Source organism: Danio aesculapii, chromosome 2, assembly GCF_903798145.1.
Source record: "Danio aesculapii chromosome 2, fDanAes4.1, whole genome shotgun sequence".
Taxonomy (NCBI): Eukaryota; Metazoa; Chordata; class Actinopteri; order Cypriniformes; family Danionidae; genus Danio; species Danio aesculapii.
This window is the reverse complement of record NC_079436.1, coordinates 28,754,143-28,774,857: the sequence shown is the minus strand read 5'-3', so window position 1 is coordinate 28,774,857 and position 20,715 is coordinate 28,754,143. Positions and strand designations below refer to the sequence as shown.

At 36.1% G+C, this 20,715-nt stretch overlaps 1 protein-coding gene across 1 annotated transcript in view; it reads right to left on the bottom strand.

The window, feature by feature from the left end:
• cdh18a (cadherin 18, type 2a) overlaps positions 1 to 20,715 on the bottom strand; it is a 104,200-nt gene that overhangs the window by 81,652 nt on the left and 1,833 nt on the right. The window contains exon 2 of the mRNA XM_056476608.1: positions 13,540 to 14,025. Within this exon, the coding sequence (XP_056332583.1) occupies positions 13,540 to 13,770 (231 nt within the window). The 5' untranslated portion in view covers positions 13,771 to 14,025. The remainder of the gene's footprint in view (positions 1 to 13,539; positions 14,026 to 20,715) is intronic.

Genomic DNA, 20,715 nt, shown 5'->3' with positions numbered 1-20,715 from the left:
TGTGTGGAAAAATTCTCTCCATCAAACATCACTTGGCAAAAATGTCACATGAGCTTTAGCTAATAATTTTGTCAACAACTGCAAGTAACTCAAACAACTCCAGTGTTCTTTGGAATGCCTTTCAAATCAAATAAATTATTTTTGAATCAAAATATCTATATTTAATCTATATTTATCTTCTACTAAGCTTCACAAGAGAATCAGTAACTAAGTATGATGTATAGATGTGCTTTTTGGTTATACTGTAGATTTATATTAGTATCAATTCATAATTGCTGTGATTGTATGCCTATCAATGTTATCTATGACATGATTTGCAAGCAGTCACTTCAGAAGGCATTCCTTATGGATTGTTCTAATGTATGAATGTACTTTTTTAAGTTTCAAAGCATAATACACTGCCATTACAAACCTGGGAGGAGCCATCCTTAATCCTGTTATTGTTCGAATTTAAAGTAAAGTAAAAATAATTTTGTCCACTACCACCACCAACAACAAAAAGCTGTAAAAATCTTCCACATCAGGTCAGGGTGTGTGTTTACTTTGAGCAGTATGATGTATTTGCCATTAGAGTCCTCCAAGACGCAAGTGTCATATTGCGTAGTAAATGGAAAATTGGACCTGACGTAGAATACATAGCCGAACATTCATTTTTACAATCATTTATTTATTTATTTTTTGTGTCATTGGAGATTTTAAGAATTAAAGTTTGATTGAATGGGCGTTATCAGTGGTTATCAGCTGATAGATAGGGGCCAGTAGGGGCCTTCTGCACCTTCTGGTCGGGTTAGAAGGCTGTTGCCTTCCATTCACATGGTTAATCAGCTATAATAGAGAAGACTCCAGATCCAGATCTGTTTTTAGATTACTGTGACGGTTTGGTTTAGGGTTGGGCTTGGGGTAGATGTAAAAAAAATACAATTAATTGGAAATTTATTATGTAATATAAATAATTATCGTTAATTTCCAGTTGCAGCCATATATGATCTATAGCTGATTAACCATGTGGATGGATGATAACAGCCTTCTTAGCCTACCAGTAGGCAGGTAAATGTTTTAATTCTAAAATTACAGTGGAAATAAACTCATAATGATTGTTAAAAAGTGGACTTTTTCAAGATAGGCACTGTTTTCACATTCAGAGGTTTATTCATTTTTATTTAGCACTATATCAGTTTCAGCTGGGTCACAGTTTATTGCTTTTATTTGCATTCAACCTCTGCATCTGGTAGACTGGTGCACTGAGTGAGTTTTGTCACACAATGTTGACATTTACGGTACATATTAGCGGATGACTTTGGGGCTGGAACATGTAATTTACCCAGAAACAGCAACGTTAAATTAAAAAACATCAGATCGGTAACAGTTCCTTCCATATGCACCTCTTGTTTATTAACACATTAACACAACACCGGATATTAGTTATTCATTACATCTCACCATGCGAACTACAAAGTGTGCCGTGTGAGCAGGTTCAAATGAGTGTCTCTCATGGTGAATGTGTGACTGAGAGCCCTGAATTATGCTGTTTTTGGTAGATGTGTTTGTGCTGCTGTGTTCATTTTCATTTCGTAGAGTGCAACATATCTGCAAATTCTCCTCAGCTCACTGCCATTTTGTTTATGTGTTTCTATGGCAATGTGCATGTAACCACTAGAGCTCGGAGACGAGTGTTGCATGTATTAGAGTAAGAATTGATTTTCATTCAAACAAATCGATGTAAACTACACAAACTATAAAATTTATTGCCAAGCCCAACACTGACACTTCATAGACAGCAATAAGCTAAGCTTATGAAAAGGGCAGGTTCTGTTGTGGGGTGTGTACTACCCACTATTGCACATGATCGAATGATGGACAAATTTGTCAGTATGATGAACCACGACAATCATCCCCTTTTTGATGTAGTCCAGCGTGTACAAGCTCTTTTAGTGCAAGATTAATTCAACCCCGGTGTTACAGAGAAAGATAGAGGAAGTCATTTTTACTAACAGTGATCAGATTGTATAACCAAAGTCATACTAGATAAATTATGCTTGATTGTAATAGTATTCTGAATTCGTGCTCTGAAGACAAATTAAATTTTCAAGGGATTGAAATGACATGAGTAATTGAATAATTTGATATAGGTTGTATAATTAATAACACAACTTTCATTTTAGAGGGAACCAACTCGTGAATATAACTATTATTGAGTTCACCTGAAAGACTAAAATGCCAAATGGCTTGAGGTTGAGTGAATTAGGAGAAAATGGCCAAGTAAAAGACGTAGACTGTTTCACAATACCAAGAATTCAGAGAACACACTTACATTCTCATGGAGATCATTCTTGCCAAGTTACCTTGGAAAAAACAAACCTTGAAGACCATGAGAAAACAGAATGCATCCTGTGAGTATATATATATATATATATATATATATATATATATATATATATATATATATATATATATATATATATATATATATATATATATATATACATATATACACATACACAGAAATTATAGGAGGGTATAGATAAATTTATTTAACCTAGATTAAAAAGGCTCATATAAATTCTGCTGAAGGCATTCGGAATATGTGTGCTACCTAAATAATACGTCTTTGAGAATGGGTTTCTTAAGCCAGGTGGCGCAATAATCCAGCGGCTCATCTCCTATTTTCAAAATGCATCACAAACTGCTTGAGAAACTGTTCTACTATGATAATTGGTGATGAAAATAAATTATGTCCAATAAGATGTACTTGTATACTAACTGTTTATTCTGTTAAACATGAATTTTGGCCCACATAAGCTCGAAACAGCGATTTTAAAAGTCATAACTAAACTAAACAGAACTGTAATTAAGACGTGGAGTATGCAAATATTAGTGGCATTATTGAAGTAAACACTGCAATCAAAATATTACCGTCATGTAGGACTGTATTTATATTATATATATATATATATATTTATTTATTTTTATATATTTATTTATTAGTGATGGGCCGTTATCTGCGTTACCGTGCTGCGTTAACGTGAGACTATTATCGCGCAATAAAAAAAATATCACTGTTAATCTACTCTCAAAGTTATAGTATATTGTTATAATATATATATATATATATATATATATATATATATATATATATATATATATATACACATACACACACACATACACATATAAATAAATTAAAAAAAATAAATATATAAATAAATAATTAAATAAATGTATGAATGTACACACACACACGTAGTTGATGTCAGAATTATTAGCACCCCTTGGAATATATTTTGTTATTTTTTTAAATTTCATCTAGAATAAAAGCAGTTTTTAATTTTTTAAAAAACCTTTTAAGGTCAAAATTATTAGCCCCTTTAAGCTATATATTTTTGCGATAGTCCACAGAACAAACCATCATTTTACAATGACTTGCCTAATTACCCTAACCTGCCTAGTTAAACTAATTAACCTAGTTAAGCCTTTAAATGTCACTTTAAGCTGTATAGAAATGTCTTGAAAAATATCTAGTAAAATATAATGTACTGTCATCATGGCCAAGATAAAAGAAATCAAAAGAAATGTTTAGAAATGTGTTGAAAAAATCTGTTAAAGAGAAATTAGGGGAAAAGAATTAACAGGGGTAATCATTCTAATAATTCAGGGGGGCTAATAATTCTGACTTTAACTTATATAATATATGATTATATATAAGGGTTGTCACGGTACTGGAATTCGATACCAATCGGTACTGAAATTTTAAAAACGTCAATTTCCTAAGAACATTTGAGCACTGTTGAGCATGACTGTGATTGGCCGTAAAGGTCATCTGTTCACCAAACTTGCTGTTGTTTACTGAGCGTAAACACAGATACAGGACATACGAGCGATTCGTTGATGACTCACAGCTTTAAAACTCTCCAGTGTTCCTGTAGTTACATGCAGTAAACAGCAGAGAGTTCTATGAAATGATGACCTTCACAGCTCTGTTGAGCACGTCAACGTAACGGCAAATCAGCAATGTTTAAGAAAGTGCTCCACAGCGCTCAAATGTTCACGGGAAATGGGCGATTTTTTTTTGTTTCTGTACCAATTGTTATCGAATTCCAGTCTCACGGCAACCCTAATATATATAACTGATAGATATATACACATACAAAGGCCATATAAAGACCATAGAGACCATTTTATTTATATTGTGCAAATAACCACTTTCATGTGTTCATGCCTTTATAAAAAAAAAAATCAATTCATTAAAATGTTTACTTTCACCATTTCTTAAAACTCCTGCCAAAAACCAAGTTATATCTCTGAACTGTAAACAATAGTGAATATTAAATGCTGCACTTCCCTCCTATTGTATTTGGCTAATATGACTTCTGGGATTTCGAGCGAGTGCTGTGCTGAAGTCTGCATTCCATTCATCATCAGTATCAAGAACACATCCTGGTTCTTTCATGTTCTTCAACTTTGAACATCCTCAGTTCTTGAATTTTGGAGGTTCATGATGACTTTAGATGTGAACACAAGGATGCAAGACCACTTAAGAAAGCATATTGCGAAACAGCCATAACTGTCCTTCTAAAGTGAGTGGACTTTCCCTTTAAGAGTCCACATTAGCGTGTGAACATGTAAATGAGACTTTGAAGCAACACCCTACGTTGTCGAGACAAGCCCCTCATTAGAGGTGTCTTGTTTCAACCGACCTCATTTCAACAGCCGTTTTAATATTCATGAGAATGTCTACATTGAGCATGCTTTGAAAGAATGTATACGGAAAAGCAACTACCTCTGCAGACATGATCATGATGCAGGGTTTGCGGTTACTGCTGCCGCAGACCTGAGAGCACAGGTTGCCTTGTGCAGGGGCTTGATAAACTGCCCACGCTACAAGAAGGAAAGGACTGATTAAATCAGGGCTCAGCCTTCGCCGCTAACCGCAAATTAAAGCCGGCGTGCTGATGGAAAGGTCAATTTTACACTGCACCAAGAGCCCTTCACGTCAGAATAAGGAAGCGTGCATGGGCGGCACTGAGTTTGGTAATTTGCCATTAGTGAGAAGGAGGTGAGCAGTTTAATGTAATCCTCCATCTTAAAAGCTGCAGTGACAGATATTCATCAGCCGGACTGGCTCCAACTGAACGACAGCGAGCGGACTGATCTCTATCTATCTTCTTCCACTCCAAAGTCTACTCTACTGTAGACGCTCTCTAGTTATCACACATTCTCACTAATGTGTGCCACCAGTCTGCTGGTAAAGAGATTAACAGAAAAAGAGACTATCCAGAGCGCCAGCAGCCTGCTAGCTCTCTATTACAAATTTCAAAGCTTAAGCTGTTTGTGTGTGTGTATGCATCTCTTTTTGTGTGTGTGTGTGTGTGTGTTTTTCCACATGAAAAGGGAGCATTTTTACCACAGCAATAATCTACAGTATGAAGAACAAATTGTATCTGCTAGGCAAAAATATACTAAACAAATATTCCCTCTTTTGCTTTTTTATTTCAAGCTGTAGAAGCGCTGGAGTGTGCGCTGGCAACATTTTCACGTTATTCATTTGGTATAAAAGAGAAGCGTGAAATGAATCAGAGAGTGGATCAATTGAACCCTGCGAGAGTGCGGTGTCTCTCACTCAGCCAGAAACTTTGTCTGCTATTGTTTAGACTGAGCCACCAATGAATCCCACTCATGTACTGTATCGTGTCTTTGTAGGGGTGTAATGTTACACCAATGGCACGGTTTGGTTTAGTTCACGGTTTTGGGGCAACGGTATGGTAGGGTTTGGTTTGGTTCTGTTTGATGAGGGGGCAGGACTTGTGGTGTGGCACAAGCATTAAAATTCACTTGTGTTATATTAATAACAAAATTAAACTTAGAAACTTTGTTAATTGTTCTTGGCGGCGTTCACTCCTGTCCATATTTATTACTTTCAATTGATCTTGTATGTCTTTTTCCCTTTTCGGATTTCTATTGGTTGCTTTGGTCACGTCAGGCTTTTAAAATGGATGGAAGCAGACTTCTCGCTCATTCCTCCATGCCACCACAGTTCTGACGGCTTTATTGTTGCGTTCTCCTTTATACTTTCCTTTTAATATTTGTGGAGTAGGGAGTCCCAACCTGCTTTAGGTTTGTTTGGTTATTTATCAAGTTGCTGGGCTCCCCATCTCTTGTCATTTTGGATTGTTTTGCTGATTATTTTATGTTAATAAATAATTTAGTTGGAGCACTTTGGCCGTTGTTGATTTATGTTACGTTGTCTTAGGATCACAAGTCATATTTAAGTAGGGACCGTAACATTACTTTATAAATATTTTACACTGGCTTCACATGTTTCTGTTTAGTGTAATCATCTGATCTGGGAAAACTAACACGAAATATCTCCACATGATAAATTAACACTTTATTCTACCATTAAGTACATTTGAAATTTTCAGTTTAAGTTATTCATCAAATACACCAGGAGTTTTCAAATACAGAATCTATCATAAATGCATACATATATATTATTGTGTGTGCTGTTGATTAATAGCTTTTTTTTCGGTTCGATTTGAATATCGTTACACCCATCCTTCTTTGACAAGAATGTTCAGAAAAACAACTTAAGAGTTGTCATACTGTCATAAATTAAATAGTTCTCCAATATCTAGGTATATGAGGGTTGGGCAAGTTCAAAAATTCTCCAGATATGGTTTTATATGCTAATTTATTACTTCATAAAAATCTGAATCAGATGGTCGTTATTGACCATATTTGGAATAGTACTGAATATTAATGATCTCTGCCCCTCTGATAGCTCTCAGTGCTCTCTCTCTCTCTCTCTCTCTCTCTCTCTCTCTCTTACACAGACATCTAGCACAAATGCACACACACACGCACACCCACGCACGCACACACGCACACACACACACACACACACACACACACACACACACACACACACACACACACACACACACACACACACACACACACACACACACACAATTAGTCCCCCACAATTAGTTATTGTGACACACAACATGATGTACTCCTTTATAATTGTGCAAAATAATTATAATTTATCTGTCAAAAAAAATTGTAACAAATGAAGAAGATGCCTTGTTAAATATTTTTTACTTAATTTTTTTTTTTACTTAAATGGTGGAGAGAATTATTTTAGCATAGAGTGAGTGAGCTATCTTGTACTTTAAATCACATCCATCAAATTTCCCATTAAACACATTAAAGTTATAAATATATATATATATACATATGTATATATGTATATGTGTGTGTATGTATATATACACGCGGATGTATACCTGACCAGTGAGCTGTGCCCTTCCAAATCAAATCAGCAGGATGCCTTCTGGATCTTTCACTAACTTCGAAGACACTACTGACTACGTTTACATCTCTAATGTAGTTATTTGCCTTAATAGACAATAATATAATTAAGGTGTTTACGTGAAGCGCTTTCTTGTAAGAGTTTCCTGTAATTTTGAGTGACTTTAACTGCAGTTTGGCATTTTTACTCATGAACATTTCATTCATGCCCTGTGACACAATAACCATGGGTATTAGATGCAAATAAGGAGTAAGGACTGGTGAGAGTGTTAAGGAATTTAATAACACATGCCAAATGAAAAGAAAAAAAAAACTTCCGCATTTCGTGATGTGTGTGTGTGTGTGTGTGTGTGTGTTGCAGCTGGCTTTGAAAATAAAAGTTCCAATTACATGGTAAGTTATTATAAACTTTGATAAACTTGTTATAATCAGGTGGGTGCATATTAATGAACCCGTGTGCAACATATCAGTTTGTGTTTTGGCTGATGATCTCCTAATAAAGCAATTGCTCGTAACCTAAACGTGACCTAAAGTACATGCAAATCTGGAGGGTGTGCCATGAGAGCAACACAACAGTGTGTATTGTGTTCTGATTGGCCTGTTTTTCACCAGGGTTTTACACTCATGTAAAGACACGAGAACAAGGAAATAATGGTGTTTGAGGTTCACTGTTTGGCTATTTCCATGTACAAATCTCTTATATATATATATATATATATATATATATATATATATATATATATATATATATATATATTCTTTATAGGTCACGTTTAAACAATGCTATTTAAGTGGGTTATTCACAATGTTATATGGCAACATGTATATTTTACGTAAGCCAGAAATAAAAGTGATTAATGTTTCTTACATTTATTAATAAAATTACTTCTGTGTTTGCTTTGTTTATTAAAGTGTATATTCTTTATGATACATGATATCTATTTTTTTATTGAGTGCATTTCCAAGATACAATAAATTAATTAATATAGCGATTATTACTTCAATTTCATATCAACAATATGTATACTATGTGTGCATACAAGATTTATGTATTTATCAGGTGTATTGAACATTTCTTCCACTCTAAAGATTAATGTAATGTGATAGTATCAGGGTACGTACCGAGGGTGGCATCCACAGTTTTTACAGTAAGGATTTTAACATTGTTGCACTACTAACTGACATGTTATGTGCAAAAAGCACTTCATAGGATTCAGTCCAAACTATTTAAACAAGCAATGACCACGTCAGTATGGTGTTATGTTTGAAACAATTGGTGGGTGAGTAAATTATAACAAAATGTTGATGTTGTAAAGTTTGAAAATTGTATGCCATTATTCACCATATCAGTGCTGTTTATAAAGCAGAGGACATCTTATAGTGTGTGTGTGGTTTAATCTCCTCTTCACAACAAAGAACTGTGACGATCTGTTCTGTGCTGCCATGTCTTTAGTCTAGACTAGAGAACACTGTGTCCACACTGCGGAGGTTCATGTCACACTGAAGTCAGACTTCATTCAAATCAAATAAAAGACTTATTTACATATATTCTCTCCTGTATAGCATATTATATTTGCCAGTCATCATGAATAATACAGTATGTGTGTTAGCAATTTACACATTTTAGCCATTGCTTTAATGTGAGGGTGGGCCATTTCTTTTAAGAATATTCTATATTCTAAATGGAAGCTTTGATTTTCAGAGGACTTTGATTTTGGCCTGCTACACGTTCACAGACAGGGTTTTAGACTGTGATGAAAGATTTTGCAAGGGTTCAAGGGTTTTCCCTTTTTTTTCTTTTTTGCTGTTGTGACTTTATTTTGGTAGAAGGTGCACTGATGGTACTACCCAACTGATAAGCACCACCCTTCTGTTATGTATGAGAAATATAAATGCCAAACACTGCAAAACTGCTACTTATGCGACTTCTTTGATAGATGAACCAAAACGTGTAAAATTATACAGAATGCATTTACTTGCCAACCAGGATTTTACACAACACTAAACAGCAATGTGAGATCCAGTGTGAAGTGTTTGAGTTTAATGCAGAGGTCTCCAATACAAACCAAACATATTGCTGGTTTAAGCTAGTTTAAAGTTAAATGAATGCTCAAAACTGAGGTAGAAACACAACTGAAAAACTTATAATTGTATGTTTTTAGCGGACATCAGGGGCGTAGCGTACATTTTAAAAGGCTGTATCAGATCATACATTCATAAAATTATTAATCCCCTGTTTCTAAATAGTCTGTCTCTAAAAGTGAGGGGGACACATCCCCCGTCCCCCCCGGTTGCTACGCCCCTGAGAGGACTACTTTGTCACAGAAAAAAACTACTACAGTAACCATATAGCTAGACTTATTCCATTGTACTTTACTCAATACAACACTGTAGATGGTTTCCCAGCATGATACTGGGTTGCTGCTAAAAGGGAATCTACTGTGTAAAACATATGCTAGAGTAGTTGGCAATTCATTCCACTGTGGTGACCCCTGATTAATCAGTCAAAGGAAAATTAATGAATACTGTAAATGTTTACTGATAATTTGACGAAAATTATAAATATAGTTTATATTTTAAATAATGTCATTATTTTTTTAAAACAAATATGCACATTTAACACTATTTATATCCTTCCCCTGGAAAAGGAGGGAGCCAAAAAAAACTTTGACCTAGTTAAAAGTTATGCATTATATCATTAGGGAACCTTAAAATCATATCTTATGCATTTGCTTTTAGTAGTTTTAATAAAAATACGAAACAGCAACATAATCACTGATGTTCGAATGGCATTTAGCCAAAGCACATATCATATCATTGTGATTTTCTAACCCAATGTCACTTGTGTATGTTCTATTTCTAAGCCACCAAACTTAGTCCCGCTGAAATTTCTCATGAAGTGACAGTTTATGTTCCCATCACTACATATTTGAGGACAGGCATGGTTTTAGTAGAACAGGCCTGTCTGGGCCCCCAAAACCTTTTTTTGTCTGTCCACCAAAGTGGAGAGATGAAAATATGGTGGTCTAGAGGGACCCGACAGGAGAAGGTGTGAAAAAAATGAGTGGAGAAGAGTGTAGGAGGCTACTGAGAGCCTCAACCCATTTCTGTCACTGCAGTTTAAGGAGACCTGAGAGAAAAAAAAAATCAGCTCACTCAAATCTCTTACAGACAGGTCACACCATAGCAGCACAAAATTAAGTGGCACCCATGTGAGCAGAAGGAACAAGGGCCCTGTTTGGCTTCATGTTTTGCAATTCAATCCAGTCAAAGTATCGCAGATACGGCCAAGCAGGTTTGTTCTTAAGCAGGAGTTCTGATGATGAATCAATTCTACTGACTCGACTGATTTTTAAAGACTAAAGTTATAAAGTGGGACTAGTGTAGTCCAAAAAGTTTACTCCTAGGAGCCAATTCTTTCAAGTGAATCAAAAGCTTTCACTGTAGTTCAATGCAGAGCTATGTCATGTTTTTTTATTAGACAGCTCAGGCATTTCTGCCAAACTGTCAGCTGTCAAGAAGGCATTAGTCACTGCCTTTAAGATTTGCCTCAGGTCAAGATTAATGATGTACATCCCAGGCAGACAGACTTCAGAGGGGGTCTCACAATGGTTTTCTTTATAGCATGAAGTTTAAAAAACCCTTATGTTAAAATAAAATTTGGTCCCTGAACAACAAAACTAGTCATAAGTGTCAAAAAAACAACAACACACTAAAAACAGTGAGGCTTAAAACATCTAAAGACCTACTCAGTGACATACTGTATATATTTTATAACTGGCAAGATGTGGAAATGCAGAGTAAAAAAAAGTTACCTTCTGTTCAACCAACCAGCAACAGAGAAACCGCAAATATGTGAATGATAACATCAACCCTGGGTTTAGGAATGAAGCCCTGCATTGTATTTAAATGAACTTGCATTTTGATTAGTTTTGAGCATAATGTCTAATAAACCAATCAGAGTCTCATCTCCCATTCCCTTTAAGAGTCAGCTGCATCATGTCATGGCACATTTGCTATTTACATGGCAGACTTGGAAAAACAGAATGCTTCACTAGTAGAAGAAAACAATTACACAGATCATCTGCAGCGAGGATAAAGAATGAGCCTCCTCCTTTCGGCCTCTTTACTTTCTCTTCACTTTACTCCTTTACTTTTGTGGATAAGGAAACGTTGTTGTACGCACTCCACTGAAGACATCTATTAGCCTACATATTTATTTTCTTAATTTCGTTTGTTAAGCGCAAAGATTTGTTGCAAAACTATTTCTAAATTCAGTTCTAATTTCCAGCAAATGAATAATTTAACAATGATAACGAAGTGTGATGAGTTATACCCAAACACACGTCCTATTCTTCTGCTCCATATGGTGATGCATACGTCTACAAAACCTGACAGGTGGACAAATCTAAAAAAAAATTTTGTTAAAACAAATATAAATATGTATATAACAAATGATAAAGCTAATAATAACATTATAATAAAACTGCAAATTGTCATGAATAAACTGAAAAAAGCCCCTCCGACATGAAGGTAGTGGTTTTTATATTTATGTAGAAAATAATAACTTTTGTAACATTTTAATCCTTTATTTTTTTCATATGTAAAGATATTTGTGTATTGTTGTACATCCTGTGTGTATGAAGCAATGTACAAGCTTTGGAGCTGCATAAGGGCATAACTAACGTGTGCTGTGCTGGACTTCAGACCAGCTTTTAGTTGATCAATGGCATGGTCTATTTCAGTTTCTCAAAATAGCAACGAAATAACAACGCGCCTTAACACACCTCCTTTTTAGACCGGCACACTCATGAGTCCACAAGGTGGCACAAATGGATTTGCTATTTAAATAAGGTGGCAGAAAACGTGAAAAATAGAGTTGCGCTGGTCTGAAACAAATTGCGCGGTACACGTCTTGCACCTTATTGTGCTGGGTGTATAATAGCACCCTATAAAAAATGAGGACAATATGTTTTGTTTATTCATATTTTTAATTCAAACAGCTCCAATCTGCAACAAAACAACAAATTGGGATACTGTCTAGAAAACATATTGGTATATCTGGTCACCCCATCAAGAATGAAATATTCTTATGACTTTTTCGGTCAGTAACATATTATAAATATTAATAATTGATAACACATATTTTGTTTGTTTAATGTTTTATTTATAGCTAAGGCCAAATGGTATGTTGCATTTATACTGTCTCTAAAAACAGCCATGCTTCATGTAAATTTATTGAAATAATCATATGGAAATGCCATTTTTATTCCCAAATATATAGTTCTTAAAAAGAAAAATGCTAATGGAAACAAGTGGAATACTTTCTAAGCAAGTGGATTAATTTCAAATCCCTAGCATGCATGCACACGTGTATTTACACTCTAGTGGGCAGATCTGAAGCAGCCTGTCCACTGGTAAAACCCATTACACACTCACACACACACACTTGGCTCAGTTCCTGAGGGATGTAGGTGTAGACAATTGATGGCTGCTCAGCCATTTCTTCATAAACTCTGCTATCTTTACTTTAACCTTCACCTCACTGAGCCAATGTCAGAAGCTGTCAGTGTCACCCTGTATTATTCCAACCCATGAAACACAGCGGTTTCATCTTAGTTGACAGGGTTGGCCAGTCTTCACAGAAAGAAATGGGCAAAATAATTGATTGTACCACTGTTGACGTTTATAAGCCGCAGAGGGATCTCTGGATTTTGTCCAGAGTCGCAGAATTTAAGGTGCTCCAAATGATTATCATAACAATGTGTTAGCTGTCTCAATCCTTGTCTATGAAGACAATGGATTAAACAGAGGGGGAAAAAGACATCTGGATCCCTTCAATTTGCTGTAGTCGACAGTGGCAAATAATTACGTTCTTATTAACGGGGAAGGATGTCATAGGTCAGTCTCCAATTTGCAAGCCAAATCAATTTTCTGACAAAAACATGCTGTTCTGAGAAACATGGATTTTGCTTCTGATTAGTCACCTGCACTATTTACTCGCTTCCAAGAAAATATCATTACAGGAACACACTGACATGGTGCATTTCAATTACAATCCAAAAACATGATGCGCAGCAATTGTCTCTGGTTAAAACTGTGCTCTTTCAAGGAACAGTTCACTTAACAAATCGTACGAGACCCAGCAGCTCACTTTGTTTCGCATAATCACCTGCATGGTTTAAGCACACCTGAGCACAGATCGAAACAATCAACAAAAGCTCTTACCTTCCCCACATACTGGGCATCTGGCCCAATGTGCTCTTCCAAAACGAAAAACTGATTCCAGATCCAGCCTCGCTTGGGCCGATGGTGCGAGTCCTTGTCGCCGTTGGGCAGTTTGGTCTGGTTGTGGCTGAATGTGGGGCTGGGTGGAGAAGGGGTCCCATAGCTCCTCTGGAGCACACATAGGCACAGCAGCAGAGGGGACAGACAGGCAGGGCTGCTGGCTGCTCTCATGTTAAAGAGTCGCAATGTTTGAACTCCCGCTCTCGCTCACCCAGAGGTCTCTCTCCTGCGGTGGGCGGCTCTAGATGCCAATCGAACCAGTTCGCAGGACCTGGCAGATGGCCATGGTTTAAAATCCTGTTGTCGCAGAGACCCAGCGGGCAGCACTCACATCGTGGGCCGAGAACGAGACGTGTTGATTCGTAAGGGACTCGTCGTCGTCCACTGAAAACTCACTTGAGGCGATGGCAGTTTTCCATGAAACATCTGTGTGAGGGAAAGAGGACAAACTGTACTTTCACTGGGGCAAAATGAAACACAGCCAGCGATTACATTTTAATTCCAATGAAATTTTAGATTAGCTGCTGCCTGTGAAGATCTGAGATGTGAAAATTGGCTTAAAAGCCCAATGCGATCTTGCTGTTTGCCATTCAGTGAAACATCTAATACATTTTTGATGGAACAGCTGTTCCAGTATAATATCAGGGATCATGACTGCTGGTGCAAGGGACGTGTAATGAGAGCTCCAGTGTGGTGAGTCTATTCAAAAGACTGAACGGCATCAGTGGTGTGCAATGCATGTCCCTGGTTACCTCGGTAAAGAAGCTGAGAGCTCTCGACTCCTCAGCCTTCCTGTCAATTCAAATTCATCACTTGAGGAGAAACTCCCTCATACACTTCATTCCTCAACGGAGTGAGGGATACTGACATGGCTGAGTGAAATACCTAGTGCTTTAGGGTTGGTCTTTCTCGGAACTAATGGAAATGGCTATGTCGGAATTCTAAAAAAAGCACTAAACAAATAAACAAATGACACTGGAAATGCCGCAGGGTGGGCATTTCCTGTCACCTTAGCTACATCTGAACATTTCATTTCCAAGATGTGGTTCCAATAGTGACAGTAATGCTGAAGTCATGTCCTGGGGGACTAACATTATATGACCGGAATAAATATTGCATGGTGCAACACAAACTGACACTGAGATATCTGAGAAATTCACTTTTGTTTTTGAGTAAAGATGGCAGTGTGGCATGTGAATGCAAATTAACCTTCTTAAAAACTACTAAAGTTTTGTTTTTGATCTTGTTTGGTGCCAAGATTCAGCATTTTAAAATGTCTGAATGTGTTTTAATTAACCCACATAGGTCAATAATTCAGTATAGCCCAGGGGTGTGAACCTCTGGGGGGCCGCAGCCCTGCAGAGTTTATTACAATCCTGCTTCAACACACTTGCCTGTAGGTTTCAAACAAGCCTGAAGGACTCAATTAGTTTGATCAGGTGTGTTTAATTAGGGTTTAAGCTAAACCGTACAGAGCTGCGGCCCTCAAGGACCTGAATTCGACACCCCTGGTATTGCGAAAATAGAAATGGCTTAAATTAATGGATGAATCTGCAATATGTTTCTTAAAGAATTGCATTAAAATTCAGTGTTGTTATATAATGTCAATGAAACAGCCACTGATATATCAAATAATGTACATGCTGAGTGAAAAGTTTAAAAACCCCAAAACACAAGGAGGAGATTTTTATTTATTATTCTCATATAGTCACAAATAGACTACAAAGGAATAGTTTGGGAAAGTCATTAGCACGTTCTTCAAGTCTAAGACCATGCATCTGTCAAAGGTAACTGGTAAAGTGGAAATGGTAAGCATTCAGATTTCCTTAAATGTTTCACTCTGTTATACTGTAGCAATTTGCTAACACCATTTAAGTTAATTTTTCCTCAATGTACACACAGCACCCAATATCGACAGAAAAACACAGAATTGTTGACATTTTTGCTGATTTATTTCTGCTGATACAAGAAAAACTGAAATATCACATGGTCCTAAGTATTCAGACCCTTTGCTCAGTATTTAGTAGAAGCCCTCGATTGATCTAATACAGCCTTAGTCTTTTTGGGAAAGATGCAACAAGTTTTTTTTTTATACCTGGATTTGGCAATTCCTTTCTGATCCTCTCCAGATCCTCTCCACTTCCGTCATGTTGGATGGTAAACGTTAGCAGGCAGCCATTTTAGGTCTCTCCAGAGATGCTTAATTGGTTTTAAATCAGGAATCTCGCTGGGCCATTCAAGAAAAATCACGGAGTTGTTGTAAAACCACTCGCTATTTAAGCTGTGTGCTTAGGGCCATTGCATTGTTGGTAGGTAAACCTTCAGCCCAGTCTGAGGTCCTGAGCACTCTGGAGAAAGATATCCATGTACAGCCACATTCTGTCCCCTGCAGCTAAAAAACACCCCCACAGCATGATGCTGCCACCACCATGCTTTGAGACTGTATTGGGAAGATGATGATCAGTGGCTGGTTTTCTCCACACATGCCACTAAGAATTAAGAAACCAAAATTCTGTCTCTGAGCTCTTCGGGCAGTTCCTTTGACCTCATGATTCTCAATTGCTCTGACATTCATTGTGAGCTGTAAGGTCTTATACTGATTGGCCACACACCTGTCTATATAATCAAACACAGCTGGACTCAAATGAAAGTGTAGAACCATCTCAAGGGCTGTGTCCGAAACCACTCACTACTCAGTAAGAACTGCATTTGAATTTAAACATACTACTCTGCCGTTAGAAAGTGCGTTCTATAAAGTATCAATGTGAGCAGTATGAATGGAATTCGGACGCACTACATCCGCCATTTTGTCATCATCACATGACCTACCTGCATCAGTTGCATCGCCTCACTCTCATTCATGAATTATCTCGGGGAGCATCATGGGATATCGCAGCGTGCATGGGATGTGCACTTCAGAATCTTGCCGCAAGTAGTAAGTCATCTGGGTACTTCTCGCATTCTCATTTTCTAATTTTATGAATTAGGACATACTATTTTAGAGTACTATACAGTATGGAAGTATGCGGTTTTGGATGCAGCCAAGGTTTAGCAAAATAATTGGACAGCACCTGAGTTAAATATGAGTGTCACAGCACAGACTCTGAATACTTAGGACCATGTGATATTTCAGATTTTTCTTTTTAATAAATCTGCAAAAATGTCAACAATTCTGTGTTTTTCTGTCATTATGGGGTGCTGTTGGTACATTCATGAGAAAAAAATGACAAATGGTTTTAGCAAATGACTGCAATATAACAAAGAGTCAAACATTTAAGGGAGTTTTTCCATAACCACTGTATATTGCTGGGGTAACTGTATATATTGACACCACTGAACAAACATTTGTACATTTGTACTGCTTTTTGGTACAAAGCAGTACCAAAATATTCTAGTTAAATTTACTTTACGTACAGAAAGAAATGTTACTGTAGAAATAATGCTGAATATCAGCAACCAATTTCAAGAATGTCATACCAATTATGTCTTTCAAAGAGAAAAAATTATAATTTTCTTTTGTTGACAAAAACTGGACTATTCTAAAGCTAACTGGTAATTTAATTAATGACTTAATTTTGAAACTGAATGAAGTAGATTTTCATTTTTCTTCTCTTATTTTTCCAGTCAAAGGCATGAAAGACAATAAAACAGAATTTTGACTTGTGATACTTGAAAGACGGTTCATTAAAATGAAATAAATGTGCAAATATAGTTCCTCAATTCCACTCAAATTACTTCATTCACTGTCAACTGAAACTATTAGTTCACAAAAGCCAAAAGTCAAAGGTTATAGTGTGATATCTCTTTCGTTCACAAACTGCAGTAAAAGAAATATTGCACATCTTTAATCAAAGCAGTTTATAGATACCATAAACCTGTTTTAAAATTGTGTACTGTTGCTTTTGAACGCAGAAACCTCTCTAGCATTTTTATTTTAGAGTTACATGATACATGAGCTAGATGATGACTGAGTGCCATATTGTGGTTGAACAACTGTTTGATATAAACAATACTGAATTAATACAGAGTCTTTAAATTTTGTTAGGTACAAGATTTAGAAATTACTCAGTGTTTTTGTTCAAATCAGTTGAATAAATTATTCAAATGTCTGTGAGACAACTGTGGCAGAATTGTATACTGTATAACTAAATATTGTATATTGTATAGATGATTTAATTACATATTTTAGTCATTTGATGTCTGTGTTCAAATCAGACAAGTCAGGACTTACACTCTGATCTATAATTAACGATGATGGGCACAGATCTGAAAATAAATATGTCTAAATACATAAAGCTACATCTGTGAATATGCATTCATCTGTGTGGTAAAACGTAACTGATGTGAACTTGCCTGACTGAACTTACAAAGCTTGATGCAACTCAGAGCACCGGTCTGATAAGAATTACCAGACTACTGGCCTCAAGCTACAGGGCAGTGAGTTTGTCACTAAGGACTGGATTGAATCTTGAGATTCTTAGAACAAGGAAACTTATCATGCTTGACACAGTGTACCTCAAATACTGGGAACAAGAGGGTAAATGTTTGATTGGATGCTGCTGTCTCAGAATGATACAGAAAAGCCAATGTACAAGTCCCAGTTTCATTAATGTATGCTAATTACACACAAATTAATTTCTAATTATGCAAATTAGTTTTTTTTATTCATTTTGCATTCCTTATAAAAATTGCCATGTTAGCCAGTTGTGCTTTTAAAAGAAAAACATATGAATGTGATTGCATTTACTGGCTAAATACGGAAGAAAAAGAGCAAAAATACTTTTTTTTTTCAGACTATGTTAATAAAAAGAGAGGCCTGAGCCTAGTTTCGAAGGGAAATGAATATGCTAGCTTCTCATTCAGAATAATGTCCATCTGCTCAATCAGAAACGCAATTTATTTACTGAGTCTTGCTGAAGATTTTTCAAGAGGGGAGGGAGGGCAAAGCCTTTATTCGCTCTTTCAAGCTTATTGTGCCGCCTTGAAAAGAAATTGCTTTTTGAGTGCATTTTGACTAATACTAGGCGACAGCTCCCTTTCCTTTCATGCTGTTCCAGTGGTTTATGTTAAAACAGACAGTTGTTGAAGTTCAGCAGCTGAATTCTCATCCCGACAATTTGTCATGCAAACTGCATCTATCTGTTATTTTAGACCTAGTCTAAACAATTTTCCAGATGTAACCTTTTTGTATAATGATCAATTTCTAAGTTTAAGGGGGGGGGGGGGGTCTGTAAACTTTATGGAGAGTACTGAAAGAATCAATAGAGCTGAGATTAACATAATGCCAAAACACTGCATCCTTGGTTTGTTAAAGGTTATAATATAAATGGTGTTGCACATGTGAACAAAACCCAGCAACACCTGAAACCACAGCAGTCCAGGAGCCACTGATAACACCTGCCCTTGTTCTGCTCTTCAAGAGCAAAAAGGTCTCGACTGATTCACGCAGGTTTCACGAGGTCTTCAAAACAAATTTGTAATACTGATTAGAATCCAGTGCAGCTAATTAGGATGCTAATTAGAATGGAGTGAGGCGCGCATAGAACAGTGGCTGAGAGGCGTCTTCTCACAATGACATTTTTCCATGTTTATTCCTGTCAGCTCCTCTATCCCACTCATTGCATGAATTAATGGTTTTATACATGCAAGTCAAAAGAAATGCCACTGATGGAATATTCATGTCATTCCAATCTTGGAGTCATTCTGTATTGTGAGATAATATTAAAAGAAACTTTATCGGGTTCAGTGCAAGTTAAGCTCAATCAACAGCAGTTACCACACAATTTGTGTCAACTTTAATATGACAAAGCAAAAATCTAGGTCACAATGAGAAACTTAATATGCAAGTTAAAATGTAAACAACAATGTAATGCCAATAATAACAGTTTTTATACTTAATTATAGCTAAAAACTAAAACGGTAGTCATAAACTGATTTTTTATTGAAATAAAATAAATATTAACTAATATATATATATATATATATATATATATATATATATATATATATATATATATATATATATATATATATATATATATATATATATATATATATATATATATCCTGAAACAATATTATCAGACATACTGTGAAAATTTCCTTGCTCTGTTAAACATCATTTGGGAAATATAAAAAAAATAAAAAATTCAAAGGGGGCTAATAATTCTGAATTTACTATATATATGCTATTTCCTAGAAGCACATTTATTTGCTAATTACTCTAATTTTTAATCCTTTAACAAGACATTTTGCTACTTTACTAGCACCTTACATTTTACTTTAGCACCTTACATTTCACTAAGCACCAAACTGCTCAAATACAAAGATACAAAAATCACAGTGTTAGCACATTTAAGGTACCATGAAGTATAATATGTACACCTTAGGTACTTACTGTATATGCTTACATATGCAAGTACAGTATATGCATATGTACATGTACAGTATGCTTAAAACTAAATCTTCACTTCAGACCCTAAATCCATAAATCCATGCCTCATTGAAAAATGCATACACACAACCAAATGCAACACACACGGACAGAAGTCATTGGCAAGGTTGAATGCAAGATTTTTTAATATTATCTCTTACTCATTAGTTCATTGTCCAGGCAACAATTCTGCCTTTGGTCTTACTTGAATCAGACTTTTTTTTTTCATTTTTTCTATAATAGTAGTAGATTTTTCCTCCTGTGTTGTTGCTTGGCACTGGTGACCAACTATGAGGGGGCTTTCCACCTGATCGTCGAAGAGGAATTGCATCATGAAAGTGTAAGCTCAGAGAAACACCACATTGGGTGCCTTTTGGGATTGGGTCATTATCTTTCTGTTAATATCACTGAAACTGCACACTGATGACGTTTGATTATCTGCGCAGCAGAGATAAGCTGAGCTTGGGAGATCATGTGTACCTTTCATAATTTATGAATAATCATATTACTTAAAATTTTTGTATTGTTTGTTCTGCATTACATCTGACTTTAGCCAGTTTCATAGATAATACACATATGAAAGTAATTGTTAATAATTGGCATTACACAGTTTTTTGATTGTTCCTTGTAACAATATTTAATTTGAACTTTGGAAAAGTGTAAGACTTATGTTTGAATTTTTG